The sequence below is a fragment of the Eulemur rufifrons genome, chromosome 1 (assembly GCF_041146395.1).
Source record: "Eulemur rufifrons isolate Redbay chromosome 1, OSU_ERuf_1, whole genome shotgun sequence".
NCBI lineage: Eukaryota > Metazoa > Chordata > Mammalia > Primates > Lemuridae > Eulemur > Eulemur rufifrons.
The window spans coordinates 9,489,705-9,517,087 of record NC_090983.1 but is presented as its reverse complement, the minus strand read 5'-3'; the positions used below and the strand labels follow the sequence as shown (position 1 = coordinate 9,517,087).

The 27,383-nt window shown below is 40.6% G+C and overlaps 1 protein-coding gene across 3 annotated transcripts in view; it reads right to left on the bottom strand.

The window, feature by feature from the left end:
• PID1 (phosphotyrosine interaction domain containing 1) overlaps positions 1–27,383 on the bottom strand; it is a 216,042-nt gene that overhangs the window by 95,546 nt on the left and 93,113 nt on the right. For 2 of the 3 annotated variants that reach the window (XM_069474347.1, XM_069474425.1), the window contains exon 2: positions 18,891–19,037. The exons of the other annotated variant lie outside the window; for it this stretch is intronic. In XM_069474347.1, the coding sequence (XP_069330448.1) occupies positions 18,891–19,037 (147 nt within the window). The remainder of the gene's footprint in view (positions 1–18,890; positions 19,038–27,383) is intronic. 3 annotated transcript variants of the gene reach the window in all.

The following is a 27,383-nucleotide window of genomic DNA, read 5'->3' as shown; positions in this document are numbered from 1 at the left end:
GCCCCATGAGAGGGTCTTGTGGTAAGGAACAGAGGAACTCTCTAAAGCCAACAGCCCAACAACCTACAAGGACCTGAATACTGCCAACCACCACTGGAGCAAGCTTAGAAGTGCAACTGCCCTCAGTTGAGCTTTCCAATGAGGCCACCGCCCCAGCCAACAGCTTGATGGCAACCTCAAGACATACCCTGAGGCAGAGGCAGCCAGTTTAGCTACACTCAGATTGCTGAGCCACAGAAACTGTGAGATAATAAATGTCTGTTGCTTTAAGCCACTGACTTTGGGGTAATTTCTTATGCAAGAGTAGATAACCAGTACTGCAGGGTTTTCTGGTATCTCACTGTTCATTAGATAAAGAGAATCATTTCAGAAATGTAATTTTCCTCCCTCTTGGACATAGCTGTATATTAATGTCCCTAAACAAAGTGCCTACATATAAAATGTTTCTTCTGCCCCTTTATGTGAATTAAGGATAATGAACTGTTTACCCTCCATTAAAAAAATCAATTAAGGATTGGCACTTTCTCTCTTTGATTTAAATCTATTGACCGGTTCTCCTGAACCTCAGGGACACAAATTGACAAACGAAATTTTTAGTGCTATTAGAGCCCCTCAGAAAATTCAGACACATATTCCCTCAAAATTCTCAGCCCTCCTTTCACTTAAAACTATTTGCAGCAGTAATGGACAACAGCAGTGATGGAGAACATTAAGGTTCACATAGCCTATGCTGACGCTTACTGCATATCTTTAGGGTAAATACGTTTCTCTTGGAGAAATAAGCCACAAACTAAAGTCCAGGCAGCAGAAAAATTCAAGACCCTGAAGGCAAGTGGGTATCTTCTACCACTGAGCTTTACTTTGCTCATGACAGCAAGGGAAAAGTGCAAAGGAAAGATGAGGGACTTTTTTTATTTTTATACATTTAAGAGCTTTAATAAATTAAGTTCATGATCTTTTTTCTTTAATCACAAAATCTCTGCATATGTCATCAATTTCAAGTAAAATAAACTGCACAAGGCAATGCCCTTTTCTGATTCCTCATAAGTAGCTGTTCTGTTTAATACACTTGAGAGGATCCCAGGAACAAAAGAGTAGAGAGAATAGAATGATTTCTGTCAAATGAGCTATGCCTATTTGTATGAGTAAGTAGCTTAATTGTGACACATGCGTTTTAATAAAAAGAACTTCAGGTCCTGAGTGGGGAAAATAAAGCATCCTCCCTTATCCCTTTATCATTCTTCACCATGAAACATATTTAAGTTAATTTCTCATAGTAAAGATGACATTTATCTCTTACCAGAGGACTAGCTTTTAATACTGACTACATTTCAAATCAAGGACACTAAATCTAGTCTGATGTTTCCAATTAGATGTTAATGGTTTAAATATAATAGTTCCTGAATCAAGGCAGAGAAATGCACAAAGGCACAAAGGCACGCAGCACACTGTAAAGTAAATCAACCTGCAGGTGCTGAAAGACTCACAAAAACAAAGACAAGCAGACTCCTCCACTTAGAAGTGCACAGAATAGGTGAATTTATACCAAATGCATCTGCCTCAATTATGCAGGTAATTCAAGCTCTATAAACCAGCACTAAGAGTTATGCTTTCTATAAATGAAGCACTTGGGTAATTTATAAACATATATATAAATATATACATATCAAGGCCATGGAAAGCTCACTGGACAAACTCTCTACTGCTCTGTTGAGAAACTGGAATATAGCAAGGGAGAGACTTGGTCAGAACAAGAGTAAACCCATCGTCTGTTCTCTACGTAGAGCGGACAAAGCTTTTGCTTTGTGCAGATGTCTACAGACGGCCAGATGGAAACAAAGCGCACTGCGCTCCGCAGAAAACACTGGACCCTGGCCAGCAAAAATGAGAAACCATGTTCCTGGAGAAAGGCAAACAAGTTCCCAGAACCCTGGAGGATAACTGACAGCAAAGGGCCTGACACCTCAACTGTCAAATCAGAGAGCAGCCTCTGCCCTCTCCTGGACCTTTGGAAGGAGGAAGAAAATGGCAGTGATGCTCATGTCCCCAAGAGCAAAAGCTAGCACAGCTCCTGTACAAACTGTGTTCTCAAAAACGCCATGCGTATAAAAATGGTGCTGAACGTTAATTCATGCAGCTTTTCTCCTCTATCTGTCCATCACCAAAATCTGACTGAAATTCCTGCTCTTCAATATGGGTACCAAGAGCCTCTTGCAGAGTTCCCTACATATCCTCTTGCTACTCACTAGAATGCCCACTTGACTCTTGGGTGATCACTGGACCAAGACTGGAGAAGCAGCAAGATGCACCATAGCCCAAGGTGTAATGCTCCACCTCGTCCTCTGGCCACATATGATGTGTGTACGGGCTCCCTCTGCAGCAAAGCAGGTGCCGTTTGTTGTACACAGTATTGTGTTGTTCCCCAGTGTCCACTGCTCCCTTCCACATTCCCAACATATCTGAATTCCCTTTGGGAGTCCACGTAGCTCTGAGCAAGCTGACCCCAGGCCCAGCTCCATCATAGAAGAATCCTCCCAGGCTAGTGCATTCTCCATCCTGGGCCAAAATCAAATCAGAGAGAGGTCTGCCTGTGTTTCTGCTGGACAGGTGAGACGGAGAGTGTAGGAGAAGGGAAGGAAATAGAAAGTGGGGAGAAAAGGAGCACAGGGGGTAAAGGGACGGGAGAAGAAAGGGGTAGGAGGAAAAGGCACTGAAGGAAAGGGAGAAATAAAGACAAAAGAGAAGAGTAAGGCCGAGAAAATAAACAAATATAGCTGCCCTCAACCAAACACTCCCTTGGAATACACGTATTCTTAGTTTTGCTTCAACATCATTGTCAAGGCACTTAGCCTATCTTTAGCTACGCTTCAAAGAAAGAACAAAGAATACAGCGTCCCAAATGCCACTTCCCTCACAGTGATGGTACAATCATTAATGAGTCAAATGCTGAAGCCAAAAGACAAACCTCTGCAGATTAATGAACTAGGCAAAGAATCTATTTGTTCTACAAATACAATGAAAATACATTTTGTTTCTCTCATAGAATTTAAAAGTTTCCATATTTCAGATGGTGCTGACCTTAGCATCTTTCTCCTCCAGGAATGCGTGCTGTGAACTATTGAACAAGGAAAAAAACAAAAGTCAAAAAACAAAAACAAAACCTCCTAAGTCTAAATACCCCAGCACTGAGAAAGTCTCTTCATCCTACAAAGAAATCTTTATTGACAGAGGTATAGTCTTCCCAAACTAATGAACCATGCAGGCTATAATAACAAGCTGCTAGTTGTCAATAAATCCCAGACCATGGCCAAGGCTACACCAGCTACATTTCATTTTAATGTCTTTAACATCCATACAAATGATTATGACTTCTTTTCTTAACTGCCCTGCGTTGTAGTAAGGAGGAACAGTGTCCCCACTGGAGGACTGGTCCAAAAATGAAGAAAGCTAAATGCCAATTCTGCTTTTATACCCATTTGTTGATAATGTCATTCGACCTGACAGGTGTAGGGTTTCTCACCCACGGTGTGGGGTCCAGGAGAGGATTTTCGTCTACATGAGAATATCTGACAAAGACCCATCACTTTCTCCTGAAACAATAGCAAATATCAATGAATGAGGTTGGCATGCTCTTCTGCAAAGCCACAAAGCAGCCTCCATATCCTCAACACAGTACTCCAGGGCCTTCTCTCCAAAGTACACTATGTACCCATGTACACCCCGGAAGGTATATAATAAAGTCACCTACGCCGGGGACAGAATATATTAGAATTTCTATGTACAGTTATTTTTATCTTCAAAAATATGAAATAAATTCGGCATTATTAATGCTTAACATACTGGCTGACCAGCATCCCCATCTGGTCCATGTGTCACGTAATCAGTGTCACACACAGGATTGGAAATACCTTACGGCAGGGAGGGAGTTCTACAGTGGAAGAGGAGTTGACAGGGGCATCTATCTCACAGGATCACTCGACTCAGAGCGTTAAGATTCACATTTGCTCATTTCAGTGGATTTATGGATTACATGATCTTGTTTAACAAAATCCGGCTGAGATTCCTGTAAATATACGACAGACTTAAGATAATGAAAACAACGCACACACAGGCACACGATAGGAAAATGACGGGGCTGCTCTATCTCCTTCTCCTGGAATATGATCTTTCCTACCTCACTCTGGGCTGAAAACTGATGATCCAATTGGACCTGACAAGGAGTCAGCCAAACAATACAAAACTATCAGAGCCATGTGAAATTTGGTTTTACATCTGCTATTATTAAAGAGCCTTTCCTAAAGTAACTGTAATAGCCACCACAATTACCAAGATATATATATACAACATTGTTTATTTCTAATCTATTTATAGCCCATTCTTCTAAAAGTTCTATTTTATGATTATTTTGAAATATACATAATAATTAGTAACCATTACATAGATTTAATCTATATGTTAATGCTTTTATAATGATAAGTAGTGCTTATTTCATTTAAAGGGGTGTGTAATTTAAAAAGAAAAAATGTGTAGGGTCTCTAGGGGAGGATTTTACTGACCGTGAATGAATAAACTAATTTTTTCATTGTCCTACTGTGTCTGTACATTCCCTTCCCCGACTGTCTTTTTCTCAGAATGACTCTAATACATAAGTGGCAGGGTGAGTTATCCCCCTCCCTGCTCTTTCTCTTTCGGGAGGTGACCCTTGCTAAAAAGGAGAAATGAAATCAAGATTCCTTTGGCATAATAACGATGAATGCATCAGGTTTTTGTTATACAAAACAGTTTCTTTATCATCAAGATTAAGGTCTATTTGTCCTATTGCAGATTTATGCTGCAGGTCCTGAAGCTCTCTTTCCTTGGAGTTCTCCCTACCCCCAAACCAGCTGCTCCTACCAGGCCAAGGCCCTCAAGGATGGGGCTGCAAGGAAGGGCCAAGGAGAAATAGGCTTTAGGAACTTTCTAGAAGGAGAATGAAGAAAGGAGAGCAGGAGAGAAGGGACTTTTATCTACAAGCAATGAGCTTGGCAGGCTCTTCTGCAAAGCCAAAAGCAGCCTCTGTATCCTTAGCACAGGACTCCAGGGCCTTCGTCCCCAAAGTACACTATGTACATCCCAGAAGGCAGGTAATAAAATCACCTATGTTGGGGACAGAACATGCCAGTCTCTGAATGTGCTGGTGAGCTCTCCGATAAGCAAAGTAAAAACGTGTTTTGTGCCAGCCCATGAAAAAACTGATAGGAAAATGCCTTTGTGATAATGGATGGTATTTCTCCTGCCCTAACAAATATTATAGACATACTACGTGCTGACAGATGAGAGAGAACTCTAGTGCTGATCATAGGTGTCATAAAAATAATTTTTAAAGAGAATGCATTACTCAATTGGTGTTGGGGCGGGGGAGGGAACTAATTTCAGTAGGATCTTCAGCTCACAAGGTAACTTTCCTGGCTCCCCAGATGATAAATTTCATTTATCCCCATTACTTCCCGAGTAAATTATTTTATAATTCCTGGATTTGGCTTATGAAGATGCCTGGTGACTCATAAATGCCAATCTGACTAATGTCTCATTTAGAGAACTCAGTACGCACAGAAGCTCAGACATCATTTCTCTTGCCAAGAAATGAATGTATAATATTTTCAATAAAAACAAAGAAATTAACAGCCAGCACACCAAGGAACACATCTGCACCTGTTGTTACAGTGGTTTTTATGTTCTATTTGCTGGGTAGTCAGGAGCTGAAACACCCAAGGATATAACAAGAAATCACTGTTCATATTTAAAAGAGCATCTTATGACCTTTTTTATGACCCCAAGTTATTTATTGCCACTTTTTTGCCATACCTTATTTGCCAGCACTTTGTCTATAGTTCATTGACCTTTACATTCAAACCAAGAGGAGCTGTGTTTGAATTGCAGTATTTTATTTATATAGCACTGCTCCTGTGAAAAGTTCAAAGTACTTTATAAATATCTCTTTGAACCTAAAAGTAACTTAAGTGTCACTGTTTCCAACTTAGATAAAGACACCAGAATAAAAGGAAAGTTCAAATAGCTAAAATTAGCAATTTAGAGAGGATTTAACAATTCAGAGAAGAGTTCTGGATAAAGACGGCAAATTGACTTTGAATTTGTATCTCCTCTCTGTTCCAAGCCCAATAAATTGATCGTAATGGAAAATTCTAAGTTATAAACAAAAAGGACAAAAATGAATGGGAGAGACACAGCATACTAGAAGTTTCAGGAAAGATTTGGAAATTCTAGGAAGTTCACTAAATCTACACATATAAGCCACATCTTCCAAAGCAAGTTTTATAAAATTGATGTTTTGACCTAATCTATCTGCATCATATGACTTTATTTCTTAAATGGTTCTCAAATTAGGTGGGGAAGTCGGGATTTTACTTAAAGTTGACTAAACAATCGATAAACAAAAATTTCTACATTTAAAAAGACCCCCAACCATCGACTGGATGAATTAAGGGAAAAATCCATACCAAGGCATGTCACTATGGAATTTTAGAGGACCAAGATCAAAAAGATCCTCAAAGATTCCACAGTATAGAGGAAAAAAGTCATATACAAAAAAACATTACTATCTGAACCAAATGGGATCAAATTCTTCAAAAGTATTCATAACATAGGACAATAGAAGTCAATGGGCAGTGCCCTCACAGTTTTAAGTAGAAATTTTTTCCAATCTTTTTATACCCAGCCAAACTTTCAAAAAGGTGAGGCCAGAATAAAGAAATTTTCAGAGGCTGGACACCATGTCTCATGCCAGCAATCCCAGCACTTAGGGAAGCCAAGGCTGGAGGATCCCTTGAGCCCAGGAGTTCAAGACCAACTTGGGCAACATAGTAAGATCCCATCTCTACAAGAAATAACAATAAATTAGCAGGGCATGGTGGCATGCACCTGTACCCAGCTACTTGGAAGGCTGAGGCAGGAGGATTACTTGAGCCTAGGAGTTGAAGGTTGCAATGAGCTATGATTATGCCACTGCCACTCTAGCCTGGGCAACAGAGTGGACCCTGTCTCAAAAACAACAATAAAAACAAAACAAACAAACAAACAAACAAAAAAGGAGAATAAAAGAAAAGAAATTTTCAGACATGCAAGGCACACAATTTTTACTTCTAGAAGATGCACTCCAGCATAACAAAGGAATAAACCAAAGAAGGGGAAAAAAAATAGAGAATTATACAACAGAGAAGTACAACAGAGAGAAGTCCCCAAGTCACAGAAGTGCAGCTGGCCTAAAGACAAAGAGTCTACTCAGGAGAACAAAGAACTCTGGGGTAGAGACCAACAGGAGGAGATGAAAAAGAATTCACTATCTTATATGATTGATTAGTTGAGTAACATATTGACAAGCATATGCCAAGTCTGATAGAACATGTGTAGAAAATTAAGTATAGGTGCATATAAAACTATACAGTTCTAAAAACAATGTTTTTTAAAACTGAACAAGAAAGAAAATAAAATTATAATGCACTAACGGGCCCTTTAGTTATCACACAGATATTGACTTCACTCAACTTTCAGAAGTTAACTATATTAGGAAGATGGAGGAAAGAAAGTGAGTAGGGTTATTTTAGGTCTAAATCTTCATCTACCAAAATAGAAAGCCAAAAGATATTATCTAAAATGGGATATAGCATCTGCTTGGAAATATGAAGGTAAACATAAGAAGAAACTGACAAAATAAATAACTATGGTTACTTCTTGAAGCAGGAGTGGAGTGTGCAGGAGGAATGAAGGAGACAGCTAAAAATATTTTATGTTTAGTTTCTCATTATTATTTGATGTTTTCATCTCTGCAAGTACTGCTTTGATAAAATTTAAAACTTTAGGGGAAAAGAATCCCTTACCAAAATAGCCCAAGTTTACATGAGATCACACTCACAGTCTATATTATTTAATGCTGTTTTATTTAATGCTCATTTTTCCATTTAACAAACAATAAATTAGATTAGTCTTAGAGTAGCAGGTAGACTTGCTCTAACATTTGACTCCCTTGGTACAGATGCCTCTAATGTAGAAGGTGGATAGAACACTGCGGAACAAAATGACCTAAAGAATGCCAAGTCGAAAAAAGATAAACTTGAGAAAATCTTTTAAAAGTTAACTTCTTATAGTTAAGCATTATATTTGTATAAACCAGATTTTAGTTTTGAAATTGTCATAACCTTCTAGGAGTCTTTACAAAGGGGTATAATCTCTGCTGGAAACCATAAGGCACATTATTAATGAATTTTTACCAACTTAATTGGTTTTCTGGGTGGTGTTTCTGTGGTTGCCTAACAAATGAAGTCTGCCACAGAAGAACTATATTTTATCCACAAAATTAATCCAGGAAAATATGCAGAATAGTTAACCTATTTTCTCAATAAATGAACCCTAAATTCAGATACCAAGTAAAATACATTTCTAGAACTAAACCAATAAATTGTTTCAAAGACAAACTTTGCAAACAGAAAATCATAAAGGGAAAATAACTGCATGACAAAGCACTTCTCTCAGACATGCACATTATCCTCATAATATTTTCTGTATCATTTTCAAAATTACGCTTATAGCTTTCTGGGCATGGGGAGAAAAGCATTTATTCACATTCCTTGTGGTAGTATTGTGAATTTTTTATAAATGTGGCTTAATATGCCTACTGCACTGGAACATGGTAAACTGCAAATGCTGACAGATTTGTGTAATAAACCTGTCTTCCATATGAAATTTTAAGGTAGCTCTTCTTTTTCAAGAATTTTGACAAAAAATAAATTTGGCTCAACACAGGAGTAAGACGCTACTTCTACAGACCAAGCTTCCTCATTTTTCTATTTTTTTAATAGCTCTCTGAATCCCAATGGAAGAATTTTCTTAGGCTCTAGAAAAAATAAATGTAACCTAAAGAACTGATTAACTATGAACATATAGTATATTATATATTATATACACTAATATATATAATTTATAGTATTATTTTTAGAAATCTAGACATTTAGATAGTTTTTCCATTTTTCACTAATGATCTTTGCTGATCTCCCAAGAGTGTTTATAGGCAAGAAGTAGACTAACGTTGTCAACACCACCACAAATTTGGAGATACAGGAATAGTCCTTGACATTAGCCCAAAGGTTAAGCTTTAATGCCAAATCTGACTCCCTAGAGTAAAATGGCCATTTGCAGCCACAGCTCTTGTAGAATGGGGGGCACCTGGAAATAAAGTTTGAAGGTTTCGGGGATCCCCACAGAATCCCTCCATGGGACAACAGCTCTACTGTACCCATCAATCATGAGAATGAATGACCCCATAGAGAACTCTGTGATCCAACTCAACAAGCATAAACTGAGTGTCAATTCCATGTGGCAAACTAGAGAAATCAGACAGAATGATAATTTTCACTCCAAACACTCTTATCAGCTGAAGTGAAGAGAATTCCCAGCATGAAAAGATTTTAGTCAACAAATAACAAAAGTGATCTCATGAAAGACAAAGAGCTTTGCTGAAGCCACCATGGTTGTCAGTGAAAAGACCAAAGGATAGAATTCAAAGTCATAAGTCAGGAAAGTTTACATTAAAACCACAAATAAAATATCTTTCCATGCTAGGTACCATAGCAGTAGCATTAAGTGTCTGTATCTCAAACACATGTATAAAGACCAATCAATACTAAAACAATATACTGGGGCTTCAGCTGTCCCTGAAGTCTTATCCATCTTCTCCCCTGAGTCCTCTGAGACTAGAACAGGGTGGTTTGGAGAATGAGGATCCTCTTGAGTGGGATGAAGATGGAAGAACATGACTTAGTGTCAGTACCTGGAGGTCCCTCCGGTTTCCATAATGTGCCTTTTCCAATGATTCTGCTCTCTCTCTGATCCTTAAATAGTAGAGGTGGGTGCACGTGTGCCTGTCTGTCCTTCCTCTTCTCAAAGACCCATTCTCCGCGAGGGACCAGACATCTGTAAAATTCCAGATCCGTATAGCAACGTGCCCTTTGGGTGTTGTCCACTGGTGGCCCCATAGACATCTCAAATTTCACAAGCTTGAACTCATTATCTTCCTGAAATCCTGCTTCTCTTTCTCTATTCCCGATTATTTTTTTTTTTTTTTTTTTTTTTTTTTTGAGACAGAGTCTCACTCTGTTGCCCAGGCTAGAGTGAGTGCCGTGGCGTCAGCCTAGCTCACAGCAACCTCAAACTCCTGAGCTCAAGCGATCCTCCTGTCTCAGCCTCCCGAGTAGCTGGGACTACAGGCATGAGCCACCATGCCCGGCTAATTTTTTCTATATATATTTTTAGCTGTCCATATAATTTCTTTCTATTTTTAGTAGAGGTGGGGTCTCGCTCTTGCTCAGGCTGGTCTCGAACTCCTGAGCTCAAACGATCCGCCCACCTCGGCCTCCCAGAGTGCTAGGATTACAGGCGTGAGCCACCGCGCCCGGCCTCTATTCCCGATTATGAGTCATGGATTGCCAAAAATAGAAACCTGGGGTGAAAAGCCTAAAAAGGGGAGTTCAGGATTTCTACAGTGAACGAGGACATCCTCACCAGTAAGACAAAAGCCCCTAATTGCAGAAGGCCAAACCACTTGGCAGCTGATGGTAGCTCACAATGGCCTGCAACAAGGGCCCTAGGGCCCTAGGGCCCTAGGGAGTGGCCTGTAGCTCACTGAACTTGGGCTTAACTCCTCTATGCAAAAAAAATAAAAATAAAAATGAAAAACAAAACCTCCTCCATAAGTATTCCAGGAATTGGACTGGACTGTAACAGGGAAGGGAAAGGCATCCGTTGTTCTGCAACCTGAGGACACTCTGCACCTTCTTCCACTGCCTTTTGTTTTGTTTAGTGCAGTGTTTATTTGTCTCACTCAAGACCAGGAAGCCTAACTATCTTATTTATACCTCTAGCCTCTCTCTTTCCTTCTTTCCAATACATCTCTGATTTCTTTTGGGGGAATTTGGGGTTCTGGGGAAACTGGTTCCCCTCCCAGTTCTGAAAATAGAACACTTCAACTCAGGCAGGGCAACCGGCATATTCAAACATATTCTCCAAACACAAACACAGCTTCAGAGGTGAGCACGTGACCACATCCAGTCTAGTCGGAGCAAAGCCTAGGACGGCTGCCTGGAATGCCAGGACAAAACGTACCTCCCACGGCTTGCTGCGCTGGGCAGAGCTTGGCCTGGAACCATCGTGCCAATTTTTGTTAACATAAGAGAAGCTATTCTAAGAACAAGGCTGGACGTGGAGGCAAGCAGAAGCGAGAGAAGGGTAATTTTATGGAGCCAGACCAGGGATGCACCCCTGGAGTGTATCCGAAGCTAACCCTCCTGCCAGAATTTACCGACTGGACAGCAAATATATTTCAGTGATTTGAGTCGATTCAGAGTAGTTTTTCTATTATTTCAAACTAAACCATCCAAACTATTGTTCATGTTTTCCTATTAACTCCTGGAACATCTTGAGAGTGTCCAATATATTCTTGTGGATAAAGAGAGAAATAAAGGAAGAAAATTAGGAAAGAAGGAAAGAGGAAGGGAAAGAGGGAGTGAGGGAGGAGGGAAAGAAGGAAGGAGAGATAAACAGAATTTACAAATCTACAAAGAGTAAAAATTGCAGAGAAATAAAAGTTTGTCTCTTAAAGAACAGATGTTAGCTCATATTAATTTTTAGCTTCCTATATTTGAGGAGACAAGCAGAAGTGAATGTGTTTTGATCTGTTTATAGAAAAGTCTGAGAAACAATAAAGAAAAAATAAATTAGATATTACCCATTCTTAATTTAGAGAAAAATAACCAATAAATACCATGACCTTGTATCTACTTTATATATTACTATTATTTTATTTTATTTATTTATTTTTTTATTTCAGCTCATTATGGGGGTACAAAAGTTCAGGTTATATATATTGCCCATGCCTCCCCATCCCCCCTCCCCCCCCCTCCCCGAGTCTGAGCTTCAAGTGTGTCCATTCCCTAGACAGTGCACATCGCACTCATCATGTAGGTATGCACCCATCCCCTCCCCCCACTCCCATCCCCCCCAGTCAGAACTTCAAGCGTGTCCATTCTCCAGGCAGTGCGCATTGCACTCATCAAGTAGGTATACACCCATCCCTTCCCCCCAGCCCCCACCTCTGTCCGATACCTAATTGGTGTTATTCCCAAATGTGCACTCAGGGAAAACAGTTTGCTGGTGAGTACACGTGGTGCTTATTTTTCCATTCTTGGGATATTTCACTTAATAGAATGGGTTCCAACTCTCTCCAGGAGAACCAAAGAAATTCTCATTTCTACCCAAAGTCATGGAAGCTAAACAACCTTCTCCTGAACAATCATTTTATAAACGAAGAAATCAAGTCAGAAATCAAAAGATTCTTTGAATTAAATGACAAAGGAGACACAACTTATCAAAATCTGTGGGACACAGCTACAGTAGTCCTGAGAGGAAAATTTATTTCCATAAATGCCTATACCAAAAAGACAGAAAACTTACAAATAGACAATCTAATGAATAGACTCAAAGAGCTGGAGAAGGAAGAACAGACCAACCCCAAACCCAGCAGGAGGAGAGAAATTATTAAGATTAAATCAGAACTAAATGAAAAGGACAACAATCAAACCATAAGGGAGATTAATAAAACAAAAAGTTGGTTCTTTGAAAAAATATTATTTTACATATATTACTATAATTTACTTCATTTTTATTCTGCCTTGACGTTGAAATCAGAAACTAACTTTGTAAAAAGAAAGTCTGCATAATTGGCATAACAGGATTCCAGCAATGTCCAAAATGACCTGCACCACTGCAAAGACACATTTGATGGGGATGACAACATAATAAAATCAACATTTCCATTTGTGTTAATGGGTAAAAAAATGGACTTTTGTCTAAAATGAGAAAAAAAATGAGACAACATGACTATATGTCTAATTAAATACATAACTGATCAAATAAACACAGATTTAAGTATAGAAATCAGGTACACGTGATGCTAATTTTGAATATACTTATATTGAAATCAGGAGCCCTTTCATAAGATAAATTGGATTGCTGAAATTCACTTCTAAGACTGGCCATTTTACACAAGTGCTCAATGCTAGGATTTGAGGATTACCTGCAAAGCCTTCAGCTCAGAAATGTCTCTTCTCTGTCCCATGAAACTATAAATCAACCACATCCTTCCTAAGAACTAAAGGACTAGTATTGCTCCTCCTGAATGCAAAGAACCTCAAAAAGAGTAGTATAAAAATTGCTATTAGGCCGGGCGCGGTGGCTCACGCCTGTAATCCTAGCACTCTGGGAGGCCGAGGTGGGCGGATCGTTTGAGCTCAGGAGTTCGAGACCAGCCTGAGCAAGAGCGAGACCCCATCTCTACTAAAAATAGAAAGCAATTATATGGACAGCTAAAAATATATATAGAAAAAATTAGCCGGGCATGGTGGTGCATGCCTGTAGTCCCAGCTACTCGGGAGGCTGAGACAGGAGGATCCCTTGAGCTCAGGAGTTTGAGGTTGCTGTGAGCTAGGCTGACGCCACGGCACTCACTCTAGCCTGGGCAACAGAGTGAGACTCTGTCTCAAAAAAAAAAAAAAAAAAATTGCTATTGATAAAGAATTATTAACACCTTCTGAGAAATTAGTTTGTTTGAGGGTTTCCGCCCTCACAAAGGGGAAGACACAACAACAAAAGCCTTAGATGGGGCTTCACACCACACCAGGCCGAGTGCTGCACTCAAGAGGAGGTGGATTTGGGAACACAGAGCTTCCTGTGTGAGCACAGACGCAGGTGACAGGCTGGTGGGGCTCTCAGTGAAGGATGAGAGGACAAAGGCTGCTGGTCACTGCAGAATGGGCTGGTCTGAAGGTAGTGAGTTATCTCAATTGATCACAGTCAGTTACAGATCGAACTCCTTGTTCTACTCTTCCCCCCCCCCACTACTGCCCTTGACTAGTTTAAAAAAAAAAATAAAAAATAAATAAACTAATAAAAAAAAAAAAACAGGCTGCAGAATGAAGATAAGGACACTCTCAGTCTAAGCAGGGAGGGGACAGAAAGGGAAAGGAGCAGAAAGAAATGTCACATGCTGAATTAGCCGTGTTCATCACTGATGCCCAAGGTTGCCTTCTTGGTGGCCAAGAGAATCACCCCCCTTGAGCCCACCCTGCAAGACCTGCCTCAGGCCCTGGCCCTGCCAGTTGTGCTAAGAGGATACAGTGGAAACACAACCAGATAAATACAGAACCAAGGCAGACAGATTCAGGCCCAAACAGGAGACCCATGCCAACAATTGCTAATGATCCTTCTTGCACCTTTTCCTACACATCTTCCCTTGGTACTTCTCCTCTGGATTACTTTCCTTCTGCAACTTATGGAAATCCTTACACTCAGAAATCACCACCAATCACAAACTTCATGAAATATTTTAAGTTAAAGATAAATGCTGCATGCTAAACTCCCAATTATGCATCCGTTTATTACAGCATTGCTACTATTTTGCCTTAAACTGTAAGCACCGTGAAACTGGAGACAGTCTCTATGGAATGGGATTTATACAGTGTCCACATGGCCACACAGGAACTCACTGGCATTTTGTTTGTGTTTTAGATACATAATTTTCATTAATATAAGGCATATGACTTTTCACTGTAGACTGTCTTTTTTTCATAAACTAAATTTGAGAATCTGAGTGGCATATCTGGGGTAAAATTATATGATATCTTTAGTACACGTTGCCCATGCTTTCTGGATTCTGTAAGAAAAGATAAAATTCTAGTCCAATTAAACAAGGTAAATCTTTGAGGCTTAGACATTGGGATAAATGAGTCTATGAGATTGACCAACCCTAATTCTGGCCTACCAAGGGGACAAAAACTGAAGCCTACAGAAAAGACAGGACTTGCTCAAAATCACAGCCCATTTTAAGAGCTATCTGTGGACAGATCCGGAAACTCCTCAGTGTCATTACGAAGCAGTGGAATTTGCTGAGGGAGCAGAGGCTGTGGAGTCAGAGCAGCAGAGTTCAAACCTGGGCTCTGCCAATTACTCACCGGGTACCCTGGGACAGGCTGGTGAACTTCTCTATGCCTCAGCTAGCTCATCTGTGAAGTGAGGCCACATATGGCACTTACATCACTGAGTTGTCACGGGGATGAAATGTTTCTAGACCCCGGGAAGTGTGTGGATGAGTACTTGGTGTATTAATAAACATATGTTCTTTGGTATCACCATTTCTGTATCATTGGTATTTTCATCACAATTTTTATAATTATCATCATTATCTCTGTTTCATGAAGGTTTTGAGACCTTTCGTGAGTGGGCCTGGATGTGAGTCAATGCAAAACAGGGCAGCTTCCCCTGGAGGATGAGGAGGTACACGCAGTAATCCCAGAAGCCTGGGTCTTCCTTAGAAGTCGGTCTCCTGGCCTGGCCCGCTGTAGCGAATCCATTCTGACCACTCAAGTACAAGTCAGGCCCCAAATACCATTTTCTACACCATCCCCCACCTCCCAGGGGACGTGTCCATTCATGTCACTCCCATTGCTCTTATCACACACCTCTCTGTGGCACCGATCTTCAAGACGCAAGCACGGTTCCCCTTCATATAAATTACATGGCATATTTCAACACAAGCTCCTTTTCCCCACCCGGAAGCCGAGTGCTGGAATCCAAATCTCTGGGATGAAGGTCCAGGAATTTTCCTGCCAGGGTGTACTGACACACACACAAGTTTCAGACGCACTTGTGCTTTCTTTATTTGGGCCCTTGTCTTATTCCATCCACTTAGCTGTATGTTGCATCACCCACTACACCTACTTTGATTCCTTTTTCTACGACTCCATGCACACAGTAGGTTTTCCATGATTATCGATGCAGTAAATGTTTGCTAACAAGCAGAAGCCACCTGCAACTCCACCCTGCTAGACGGGAGGAGAGAGGTGTGACGAGCCATCGTTGCTGCAAAATCGGACACAGCGTCTGATACTCCAAACAGTTCCAACAAGCGTCCTAATGGGATGCAGTGGGTTGTACAGTTAAATAACTCCACTCCAGAAAAAGAAAGTGGCAGCAATAGAGAAGAACACACAAAGACCCAGCTGCCCGAAACATGAATAGCCTGGCAAGGCAATCCCGTCAGGACACACGGAGAATACAGATCAGAGGGAAGTGGGAAATCTGAGATGAGCGAGGGTCTCAATGGCACTCACCGTAACCCATTTTCAACTCCCCCTCTCCTTTGCTTCCCCCCTACCTCTTCCCTCCCCAAACCCAAAGTTGTAAGCGCTGTTAGGAAAAAAGAACTACCACTGTGTGAAGACGGAGGGTCCCGTGCGCCGGCCCTGCAGCTGGGCCCGGGCTACATTGTGCTCATTATTCCTGGGAGGCATGAGCTCCAGAGAGCTCCTTCTGCAGCTGGCATCTCGTGAGCTAAGTTACTCGCAAGAATCGGAGAGGAAACACTGGACTTTGTTCTTGAAGATGATCAGAAAAAAACTGGAGGTGGTCTTGGGATTTTAAACAAAAATATCAAGGTTCAAAATTCTAACTTCTTAAACAAAAGAATATGACTCTGAACACAAGCATGACATTGTCCTTTAGAATTAAGGCATGTAACTCCCGTACATTTACAGTTAAAATTTAAATGTGTAAAGATGATAGTATACAATTTGGAGAATTACACGTTGCAAGTTTACTTCCTTCACATACAATGATATTGCTGGAAGGGACCTCAAGAGGTATTGGCCCAGATCCCTGACTCCAGGGCTGTGATTATCTACGCCTGCAATTCCCTCTTCACCATTCCTAGGGAAGGAGAGTTCATAAATTTTTTACAGCCCGTTGGAATGTGTTTTTCACCTTGAATGCAGAAGTTCTTCCTTGTGTGCAACTGAAATCATTGCTGCCTTCCCCCTGTCTAGCTCACCACACCCACTGATGCTGGTGCGACCCTCACTCTCTTTGGCGTGCTCTTCTGAATTCCTACTATTTTTTCCACATCCTTTTAGAAGTAAAATAAATGAACACAACCTAAGGCAGTACACAGAAAAAACTGGTCCATGAAACATGAACCCTATACTCCTTTTCAAAAAAAAAAAAAAGATGGTTTTTATCCTAGCAAACATTTTTTTCTCTCTCTCATACACACGCACACATACACACACATATTTCTTTCATATCTGGATCAGACGGTTAGATTGCTAAGGTCTCTTTATTCTGCAACTCTGGGGTTTTTCTTTCCATTTTAAACAACCTCTGTAGACTTTATCATGCTAAACTCTCTTCCTTATACTGGTCCCTATTGACTTCATCTTGCTTTGAGGCACCATCTTCCCTAATCGGAACAGAATTCAAAATTACATTAGTTAATCTTCTAAAGAATGTATAAAGAATTTGATCTCACATCACTTTCAAATTTAATGAGTATTTTTTATAATTCCTTTATATCATCAATTCACCAAAAACATTAAATACAACGGGCTTAAGGCCGGCTCTGTTGATTTACTCTCTCCAGTTACAGCCGAGCCACCGGCAACTGCTCCAGGAAGTTGAGCTCATCAGTCATCATTTCAGATCACTTTTCTAAATGGATTCCTTCGGCTCCCCTGCCTAATCCCACCGATGGTTTCCCATCGTCATCAGAACAAACTCTAAACTCCCTGTCAAGACCACGGGGCTCTTCCCCGCCCCACGCCACCACTCCCCACCACTTCCTCACCTTCTCAGGTACACTGGCCCATCCTCTCCAGTCCAAAACATACCAAGACCACCTCAGGGAACTAGCACGCTCTGTTCTTTCTGCCTGAAAAGTTCCCCTACAGGTTCTTCACAGACTGGCTTTCTCACCCATCAATGCTTGTTTGTCTGCATTTTCTCCTCCACGTCTCCCCAGTAGCAGCAAAGTTCCATAAATATTCTGGTGGGTCCTGTGACCCAGTGCCCGGCAGACAGTGAGCACCCAGTAAGTATGTGTGGAATGAATGACTGTGTGTGAGGCTTTGTGCTGCCACCAGCGCCCCAGATTGCTGTAGGCTCCGAACTGACCACAGCTATGCAAGGACTGCTTCCCTAACCGGAGCAATGAGGAAGGGAGTGTCCCCAGAAAGCAATAAGGAAAGCGATAAGGAAGAGCGTGGATCTACAAGGTTATAAAAGACATCCATACACAAACATGCATTTCCCTTGCCCCTTGTTTTATTTTCACTACTTGAAACAAATATCTGATGACAAAATATGCATAAAACATATTTTCTTTGTGACCTCTAAACTGATGACTATAGTCATCAGCTCAAGCAACAAACATCATGTGAGGAATAATCCAAAATCTCACCAAAATTATACCTTTCATTTCTAGTTTTGTTTCCATGTTGGCATTCCGGTTTGCATAAATGAAAAACACTTTTTTATGGATTCTGAAGCATTAGTACAAACTTTCAGAGCTGAAGCAAAGCAAAAATGCAAAATTACCCCCAAAGGACTCGGAGAGTACAACTGCTGGAAAACTTGTTTTTTGTTTTTTTCATTCTCTAAGGTATGTTTTATGCAGATTGAAAGTACAAAGGGAGGAATTATCATTAAAGATAAAACTTTCCTTGTGATACCTAAAGCTCCATAGAGCTACAGAAAATACAAAGAGAATGCTATTTTATTCATATATACTAAAACCTATGTCTTTAATGTGTGCCCCAAAATGATAATGAACGCTACATCATTAAGGAAAATAAAACAGGATATGAATTCAGACTGCTATCACTCAATGAGCTTATTTTGTTAGTCATTTTATATTTTCATCCTTAAAAATGGTTACCATCGTAAAACACAGGTCTCAAGGCTACGCATCTGTTAGCCTGGCCCGCCACGAGAACCCATGCTGGCCACGTGCCCCTTACCTTGCAGCCACTGTGGGTCCTCGCCTTCATCAGCGGGGTGGTAGTGCAGAGCTCGATGGCCTCCGGCTCATGGAAGATGACGGCTGGGAGAGGTTCCTTTTTCAGTGTTAGGACATTTAATTTAGACTTCAGCATGGTCTGAAAGTGCTGAAAAGCAAAAAAAAAAAAAAAAATAAGTCAAATGTAGTTAAATCTTTGGCACTTATATATGGTGCAATTGTACATCAAACCCAGTAGCAAATTCTTTGTTTTATTCACTCTGTTTTACTAGGGGAGGCCAAGAGGTATTTAGCAAAACAGAGGGTGGGAGGCACCTGTCGCTTAGGATGCTACTAAATGAAACTGTGGTAGACAGTCAATCCCTAAGCAGGGACCATGAAAATATGGGTTAGTGGTAAAGTCAGCTCACCCAGGACCTATGTTCTAAGCAGCTTTTCCAAGGTGCTATACACAGATGAAATCATGACAATGTAATCTAAGTGGATTCAGCCACACAAGTAAAGATGTTTGGAAGAGAATGTTATAGGAGTTATTTTGAGAAAACATACTGTGGAAGGAGCAGAACAGACAAAAAAGAGTTCTGTTCTCTGCATTTCCTCAGCTCTACCCTGCACTGGCTGTAGAACCTTGGGAAATTCACTACTTCTCCATGGACCATTTTTATCCTCTGTCTTGGGCCAGGACCCTAGGTAAATATCCTTTTCATATGCAACTCCTGTTGGCACCAATTTTGAAAGACACCCAGAATCCAAACATATTTAATCACTGCTATCTATACCACCCAGTCCAAGACCCCCTCTTTGCTTGGTCTATTATAACAATATCCAAACTCCTCCTATCACTTCCAACCTTGTCTCCATACAGAGTATTTCCACACAGCAGCTAGAGAGATCCTTCTAAAATCTAATCGTCCCATGACACATTGCTGCTTAAACTCTCCCAACTCTTCCCATCTCCCCATAGAAAACAACCTGACCTTGGCCTTTGAGGCCATTCATGCCTCTCTGATTTCATCCCCTACCCGTCACCCTCTCACTTAGGGATCCGCCACAGTAGCCTCCTGATGCTTCTGAGAATAAGCCAAAGATGCACATGCTTGGGGGCCTCTGCCCTGGGGGTCTGCAAGCCTTGCTTCTTTGCCATCTCGAAGACGCTGATCAAATGTCACTTCATGAGACAGTCCTGTCTCATCGATATCTAAAACAGCATGCACAGACACACACCTGGCTTCCTGGGTATGCAATCTGTGCAATCACGCAAGGCCCCATGCTCAGGAGAACCCCACACTCGGAAGGGCTCCACGCTTGGTTGAAAGCCTTTGGTTTCATGTCCCCATCTTGAAATTCTTAATAATTTTATCCTTGAACCTGTGTTTTGTAAGTAAAGCCTGACAGGACAATGGAGCACATGTAAGAGTAGAGGAGATACACACAGTATGTGCATCCCGCATCCTCGCCACCCGTTTTCAAAGAGCCTTAGTGATGCCCATGAGCACAGAATTCTGATGGACCCATGACACATAGGAACTCAGCAAGAGTCAAAGTGAGGACAAGGGAAGCACGTTAAGCCTAAGACGCAGCAAGCAGGGGCACACACAGACCCAAGAGGCCACACTTTGGAATCAGGACGTACTTCAAATGCAGAAAGAAGTCAGTTGTGTTCTACGAAACATGGATGCTTGAGGAATCCTATCATACCCTTTCCCACTTGTATTATTTCCCTGTATTAGACAACCACTTAGGCTGAAAACGATGACCTAGAAGGAAAGGGAAAGGTCGGGCAACCGCAGCTCCCTCTCCCCTTCAGCCCCTCCTCGCTCATCAGTAAGCCCAACGAGAGGTGCTGGGAGAACACACACGTATCAAGAAGGGAAAGAATAACAGGTAAGCTCATTTCGTGCAGTGCTTTCACTGTTCTGATAAAAACAAAATACAGTATGAGTTAGAAAATGCAAATTGTGTAATTTCAATGATTCTACTCTTACATTTGCATTTAAAGTGGGCACCGCACAATATAAATACCAGCTCATAATCTAAATGTTTAATTTTTCTTTCCTTAGAACAGCATTAAATAGCAAATAATAATAATTTTTAAAACACCATGACTTTTCCAGGAAGAGATTCAAGAAGAAAAAGGAAAAGGCTTTAAGTTTTAATACTTTTAATGGCAGTTTTTTCCTGCTTTTTGAACAGCGAACGCAGCGTTTTCACTTTGCACGGGGCCCCACCAGCTGTGTAGCCAGCTCTGCACACACACTCATCACTGTCTAGTCCCTTCCTCTGCTCTATTATTCGTATCACTTATCCCTACTTGCCGCCACTATAAAATAATATAGTTATTTTTTATTTATCTTATTGTCTCCCACTAGAATATAAGTGTCATAGGAGTAGAAACCATTTTATTCAATGAAGCTTCCCAAGGGCCTAAAACAGTGTCTGGCGCATTGCAGAGGTCTGATGAATATTTGTGGGAGGTAATGAAGTTAGGAACAAAAGAAAAATACAAACTACAAATATAAAAATAATCATCTCTGAATCAGGGTTCATAGACTAAACCTGCTCGCTACCTCATCCAAGTGGACCTTACTAGACCCGCAATGGTTTATGAAACCAACATAGGACTAAAACAAGTGAACAATAACACACATACACAAGCACATTCGCCTAAGTATAAATCACCAAAAACAATAATTCAAAAAATCTATACAGTTTAGTATAAAGGCCGTAGAGATTTTGGAATTTGTAGGAGGACAAAGCCTGTATTTTGCAAATCCACAAAGTGTCTATTAGAACTCCAGCAGGTCACTCTGGCGGTTAGTTTGTGTGCCCACGTGGCTAGTCCACCATGCGCAGTTATTCAACCAAACACTAATCTACGTGTTGCTGTAAAAGTATTTTGTAGATGTGATTAAAGTCCATAATCAGTTGATCTGAGGTAAGAGGGATTATCCTAGATAATTTGGGTGAGCTTGATCCAATTAGTTGGAAGACCTTACTTAAGAGGTGAGTTCAGGCTTCCCTGAAGAAGAAGATATTCCTCCTGTGGATGTCAGCTTCAGCCCAGGACTAAGAGCTCTAGCCCACCCTTTCTGACCATCTGCCTTATGGTTTCGGACTTTCCTAGTCAGCCCCCACAATTGTGTAAGCCAATTCCTTAAATAAATCTTTGATTATAGATGTCTTACTAGTTCTGTCTCTCTGGTTGAACCTCCACTGATACAGCCACCTTTTAGAATACAAACTTGCCAGCTCTGAGGTCAACTTTTTTTTCTTTTTTTAATGGGAGGGGAGACTTCATCATACATTTTCCAGAGAGTATTGATTTGTGTTTAAAAAGAAAAGAAAAGTAAGGGTAAGCCTTCATATTCATCTGGAAGTGTCTGTCTTTGCTCCTAATTAATTCCAGTCCAATGGAGGGTGTGGGGTTTGCAGCTGCCAAGCAGGGCGAGCGGATCACTGAGAGCAAGAACCGAAGTTGTTTTGCCTCCATGGGAAAGAAACGAGGGCGGATGGAGGAGGAGGATAAAGGGGACAAGAGCTCAGAAGCCAACACACAAGCAGGTGGTGGCACCTCCCCCGCCTGCCATCCTGTTCAGGCTCTATGAGAGGTACACGAAAGCACAGACCATCGCAATCTGACCTCTGCCACACAGCAAGTTCCTGAAGGTGGCACTAGAAGTGGAACCTCCTCTCAGGAGGGTGGAACAAGCACACTGCCTGGAAAGTCTGAGACTGCCCTCCTGTCCCCGCTGTAGAACCAAATGCCACAGCTGTTGATTCAGTCACTCAGCACACCCGGAGGCTGAAAGTCGGTCACTGGTGCACATACTGCCTCCTTGATTGCTTGGCTGGGGAGCCAAGTTAAAGAAATAGATAAACAGAAAAAACACAAAATGCCTAAATTGGGGATAGGAAGATAACAAAGTTCAAATTCCAACTTCCACACACCGTGTTGTGCAACCTCAGCTTCCCGACATTTAGCCAGACGGGCACATGCCACGTACCCACCCCCCTCACCCCCCCACCCCCGATCCATTCCATACACCTGCCCTGAACAACCACGTTGAGCCAAGGACTGTGGTGAGCACAGCTGGGACAGAAATAAAACGTCAGTGTCTGCGTGAAAGGGTTTCTCACAGCTGGTGGAGACTGAGAAGTCAAATGGTAACTACATATCGGTGCGAGAAGTTCTTTAGGAGAGCCAGAGACAGGCTAAGACAACATTTGAAGTGAAATAGAGAAAATGATTCCTTTAAAAGACATTCTTTTTCTTTTGATGGTTTTGTCCCCTTTGCCACTTTGAAAGTATAAAGATAAAAGAGGGAAATAAAATGTGGATTACTTGATGCATTATTGAATCTATAAGACTACATATTTTTTATGACAAATTAACACTTTATGTCACTCTGAGTTGTTCCTGGAAATTTTTGGTGGTAAAAATGTGATAGTTATGGCTGTTTCCGATGAGAACACTCTTCTGCCCCCTTCCTTGGGGAAACTTCTACACTACGATATACTGCTTTGTGGAATGAGGTTGTCGATCATAATTCCCTGTCCTCTGACAGCATGACACAAAGAATTTGTGACACAGGCTGATCATCTGAGTCCCAGGGACATCATATGTCCCTGCCCAAAAGCAATGGGTCAGAAGAAAAAGGCTCTTCTGGCCAAACGGGCTCTTCTGGAGATCAACATATAGGTTTGCAAGACTGGGGTGATGTGAGTCCAGTGCTCTGACCTTCCCCATGAAGGTCAGCCCGAGAATGGGACCACATAGAGACCAGGACAGCTGGGCAATGGAGAAACAGCCCTGACGGTGTCGAGCCCCTGCACCCAGCCATGTTGGACTCATATCCACCCACAGACCCACCTGGACTATGAACCAATGCATTGCCTTTCACGCCTAGGCAAGCTTGAGTTAGGTGTCAGATCCTTGCAACTAAGAGAGTAGTACAATACAAATTGCTTTGAAAGGAAAAATCATCCGTGAAAATAAAATGGAGCCATTAACAAAAATTTTAAAAGGACTTCATCAATTTTGAATTGCAGAAATGCAGAGTAACATTATCTTTTTTTAAAGAAAAGTGAATACTGCACTTAAATAGACTGAACCTTAATGGTAAAGTATCAATTAATAATCTAAAGTAGGTATTATAGTCCCCAGGTTATTCATATCTAAGATAAAGCCCTCTGAGCTACTGCCAAAGTGAGGTGAATTACAAGGTTCCAGAGGCAGCCAAATAGTGGAGCTGCAGTGACATCCAGCTCTGGTGGCCAGTGCTCTTACTAGATAACAAAGACCCAGATTCCGTACCCAGCTCTGTCAGAGCTGTGTGGCCTTGTCCTTCCTGGGCTTCAGTTTTCTCATCTGTCAACCTTAAAATGCCACGTTAGCCATGTCAAAAACGTCACTTGTACTTTACAAGGACAACAAGTGCAATAAAGATAATGCAACTTAGCATAAGCCAGCAGCATTATAAAAAAAAGCAACAAAAGAGGAATCAAACAGAGGAGCATGGAAAAGCTACGGCTCCCAAATCAAAGATGCACAGAGTTGCATAAAGAAAATGTGTTATTCATTCTTAAATCAGGGAAGTGAATAGTGTTATAGAAAATTAGGGCACTGCCCTGGACAAATTAAACAAAGCTCGGCTTTCTGCTGGTGGTGCTTTATGTGTGATCCCAAAATAGAGCCTCTAAATCAAGCCCTATTATGTGGATGGGGTAATCGCTATGCCCTGTATAATTTTACAGTTGGCGTTGCTTCCTACTCCTATTCAGACATTAATCTCTGACAGTTTAGCAAGCTGCGATTTACATATTTTACCAATTCAAATTGGGTGTACCTCACCTTTGCATTGATTTTCTATCCAAAATATAAAGCATCTTTGGAAGGCAAATCCTGCTTCTTTTAATAAGATAACTGGAATACTATCCTCACTCAAATTAGAGGTAAGGCATTAAGATTTTAATCTTTGGTACATCCTTGCATTTTGAAGGCTGACTATAATGGTCAGTTTTAACTTGCAAATTACTGATTCAGTAATGCTCTAATCAAACTTCAAAAATATTGCAAATGTTCTTCTTAACAGAACCACAAGGAACAAGTGGGTGAACCAGAATAATGGAAAATTTCAGTACTCCAAATAAATGTTAATTTGTACAAGTGCATAAAAATCAGTAGAGCTTAGACATTCTATTCATAATCACATTTCATTTTATTACTTTAGGATTACATAAGAATTAAAGGAATTCACCTGTGGTTTTTTGATATTTTATACCATTTATTTTAAATAAGGTATACTCACGCCCCAACTATAATAAAATAAAAAACAATGGCAACACTCTTTTGTGGCCTTTAATAACATACATATTTTGCTTATCATTTTCATTTTTAAATGTAAATTCTCAGATTTCTGCTTTTAAATATTTGTTCTAGTATTTCCACAAAAATAACATAATAGCAAAAAAAAATTTTCTGTTAAATAAACAGGAAATAACTTGCATGTAATTAGGTGTAGTTATATGAATCAAAAAAGAAAATTTTAATTAAATTCAGCATTTATTTAAATGTTTTTAATGCAAAGAGCTTGCCTACTTGTTTTTTTTTTTTAACATAAAAAAGATTGGATAATCTCCCAAAATCTAGCAATCATACAAAAAATTAAACTATTTGATTTCCAGAATTAATTTATTTATTCAGTTAATGTCAATCTAGTATTTCAAAAAAAAAAAAGAAAGATCTATACCAATTTGGCATTTACCTCCTTGCTACAAATTATCCTAGTAACTGTTTTATTCAAAATAGTTCCAGCTTAATTTTAAAGGCCTACATCCTGACACTCATAAATTTAAAAGGCTGTCTATATCTATTAAAGAGATGGCTATTGCTAAACTAACTGAAAATGCTTCATGTTCACACAGCCGTATTTATTCATACAACTTTGATCACGGAAGCACTTCTTCTGAACATCACAGATTCTCTCAAGTGATCATGTGGGAGAGGCACAAAAATAACTCCCTGCCCAAGGAGTATGCAAAAGCCCCCCAGGCTTGTGAAAGGCTCACTCTGTGTGTGTGTGTGTGTGTGTGTGTGTGTGTGTTCACTTTATTTTCGCTACTGATCTGAAATACACACACATATATACAGAGTTTTTTCTGTCATCTCCTAAACTATTTTATATATATATATGTAAACAGGTATTTTTCTACTTTTGTAATTGTGAGGAGTTTAATGTGCTGTGAAACATGAGTTGGAAGCTATCAGCCCAAAGGCATATTTGGCCTACAGGTATGTTGTATTTGATTCACAGACGGCTTTATGATTAAAATTTGAAGTAGGATGAGAAAACTGAGATATATATGTTTAAAATCTGTATTTCCCCTTCTTTTAAAAAAGCAGATTTGCAAAAGTAATATTCATTTCATCACAGCAACAATTAGCTGGGCCAGCTGGTTGCTGCAACTGCCGCTACTGACCTAGCGGCTTCCTCTGCAACTGACTTTGGTCTTCCCCTGCCCCTGCCAGCTTTCTCTTCTACGCTAAATACCAGTGGCTATTTTTATAGTCATTTTACACCTTACCAAATTCATTTCTATATATTACTTGCTGACCCTTATAGGCATTTGATTTTGCAACCCCCGATGTAAAATGAGAAATGCTAGGAAAACAAAACAAAAATTTGACCTACTCATTAAAAAATTTTCAAGTACAGCTAAATTAAATCTTACCTATATTTAAATTATAAAAATTCAATTAAGAGAGTGTGAGTCAGAGAATAATAGAGAGAAGTAATAATACAAACAGGCCATCATGTCATTCCACTCAATGAGTCTGGGCCAGGAATTAGCACTTAGGAACCTGCTCTTCTCTAAGTTATTCCCACATGCCCCTGGTGGTGTATCTTTTTGCACTAAATATAATTCAACTGCTAAAGATCAATATTGTTTACTCCCACTTTCAATCAGGATGCATTAACAGGAACCAGAGTGACCTTCCTACTTAAATCAGCCAAATAAACTTTAAAAAAAACTATGAAACAACAGTTTGTGAGGCCCTGGGTACCAGGCAATGAAGGACAATGCTCCCAGAGAGATGGGAAACAAGTGAGGTTAGCAGTACGACTGCTGGCCCAGCTTGATGCCTGGAAAGAGTTTGCAGCCCACAGAGCAAGGAGAAGAAATGCAAGCAGGGCCCAGCAGACTCTCTGAGCTAAGGAGGCAGAGACAAAAACCCAGGGAGACAAACAAGAGGAGAGAATTGCACAGAGAGAGAACTCTGTAAATCTTCAGAGGGTCCCCTTAAATATTCAGCTGAGCACTGATCAGCATGTGCACGAAAGAAAACTACTCAAAGTTGGAAAAAACAGAAGAATTAGAGATTAGAGTGCTGGTGCTCACACAGGGCCAGTTATATTGCCCGCTCCCACCAACCAGCCTGGAAAACTCATGTGTCACAGAGCAGTGGGTAGAGTCTGCAAGAGGGTCTCGTCTC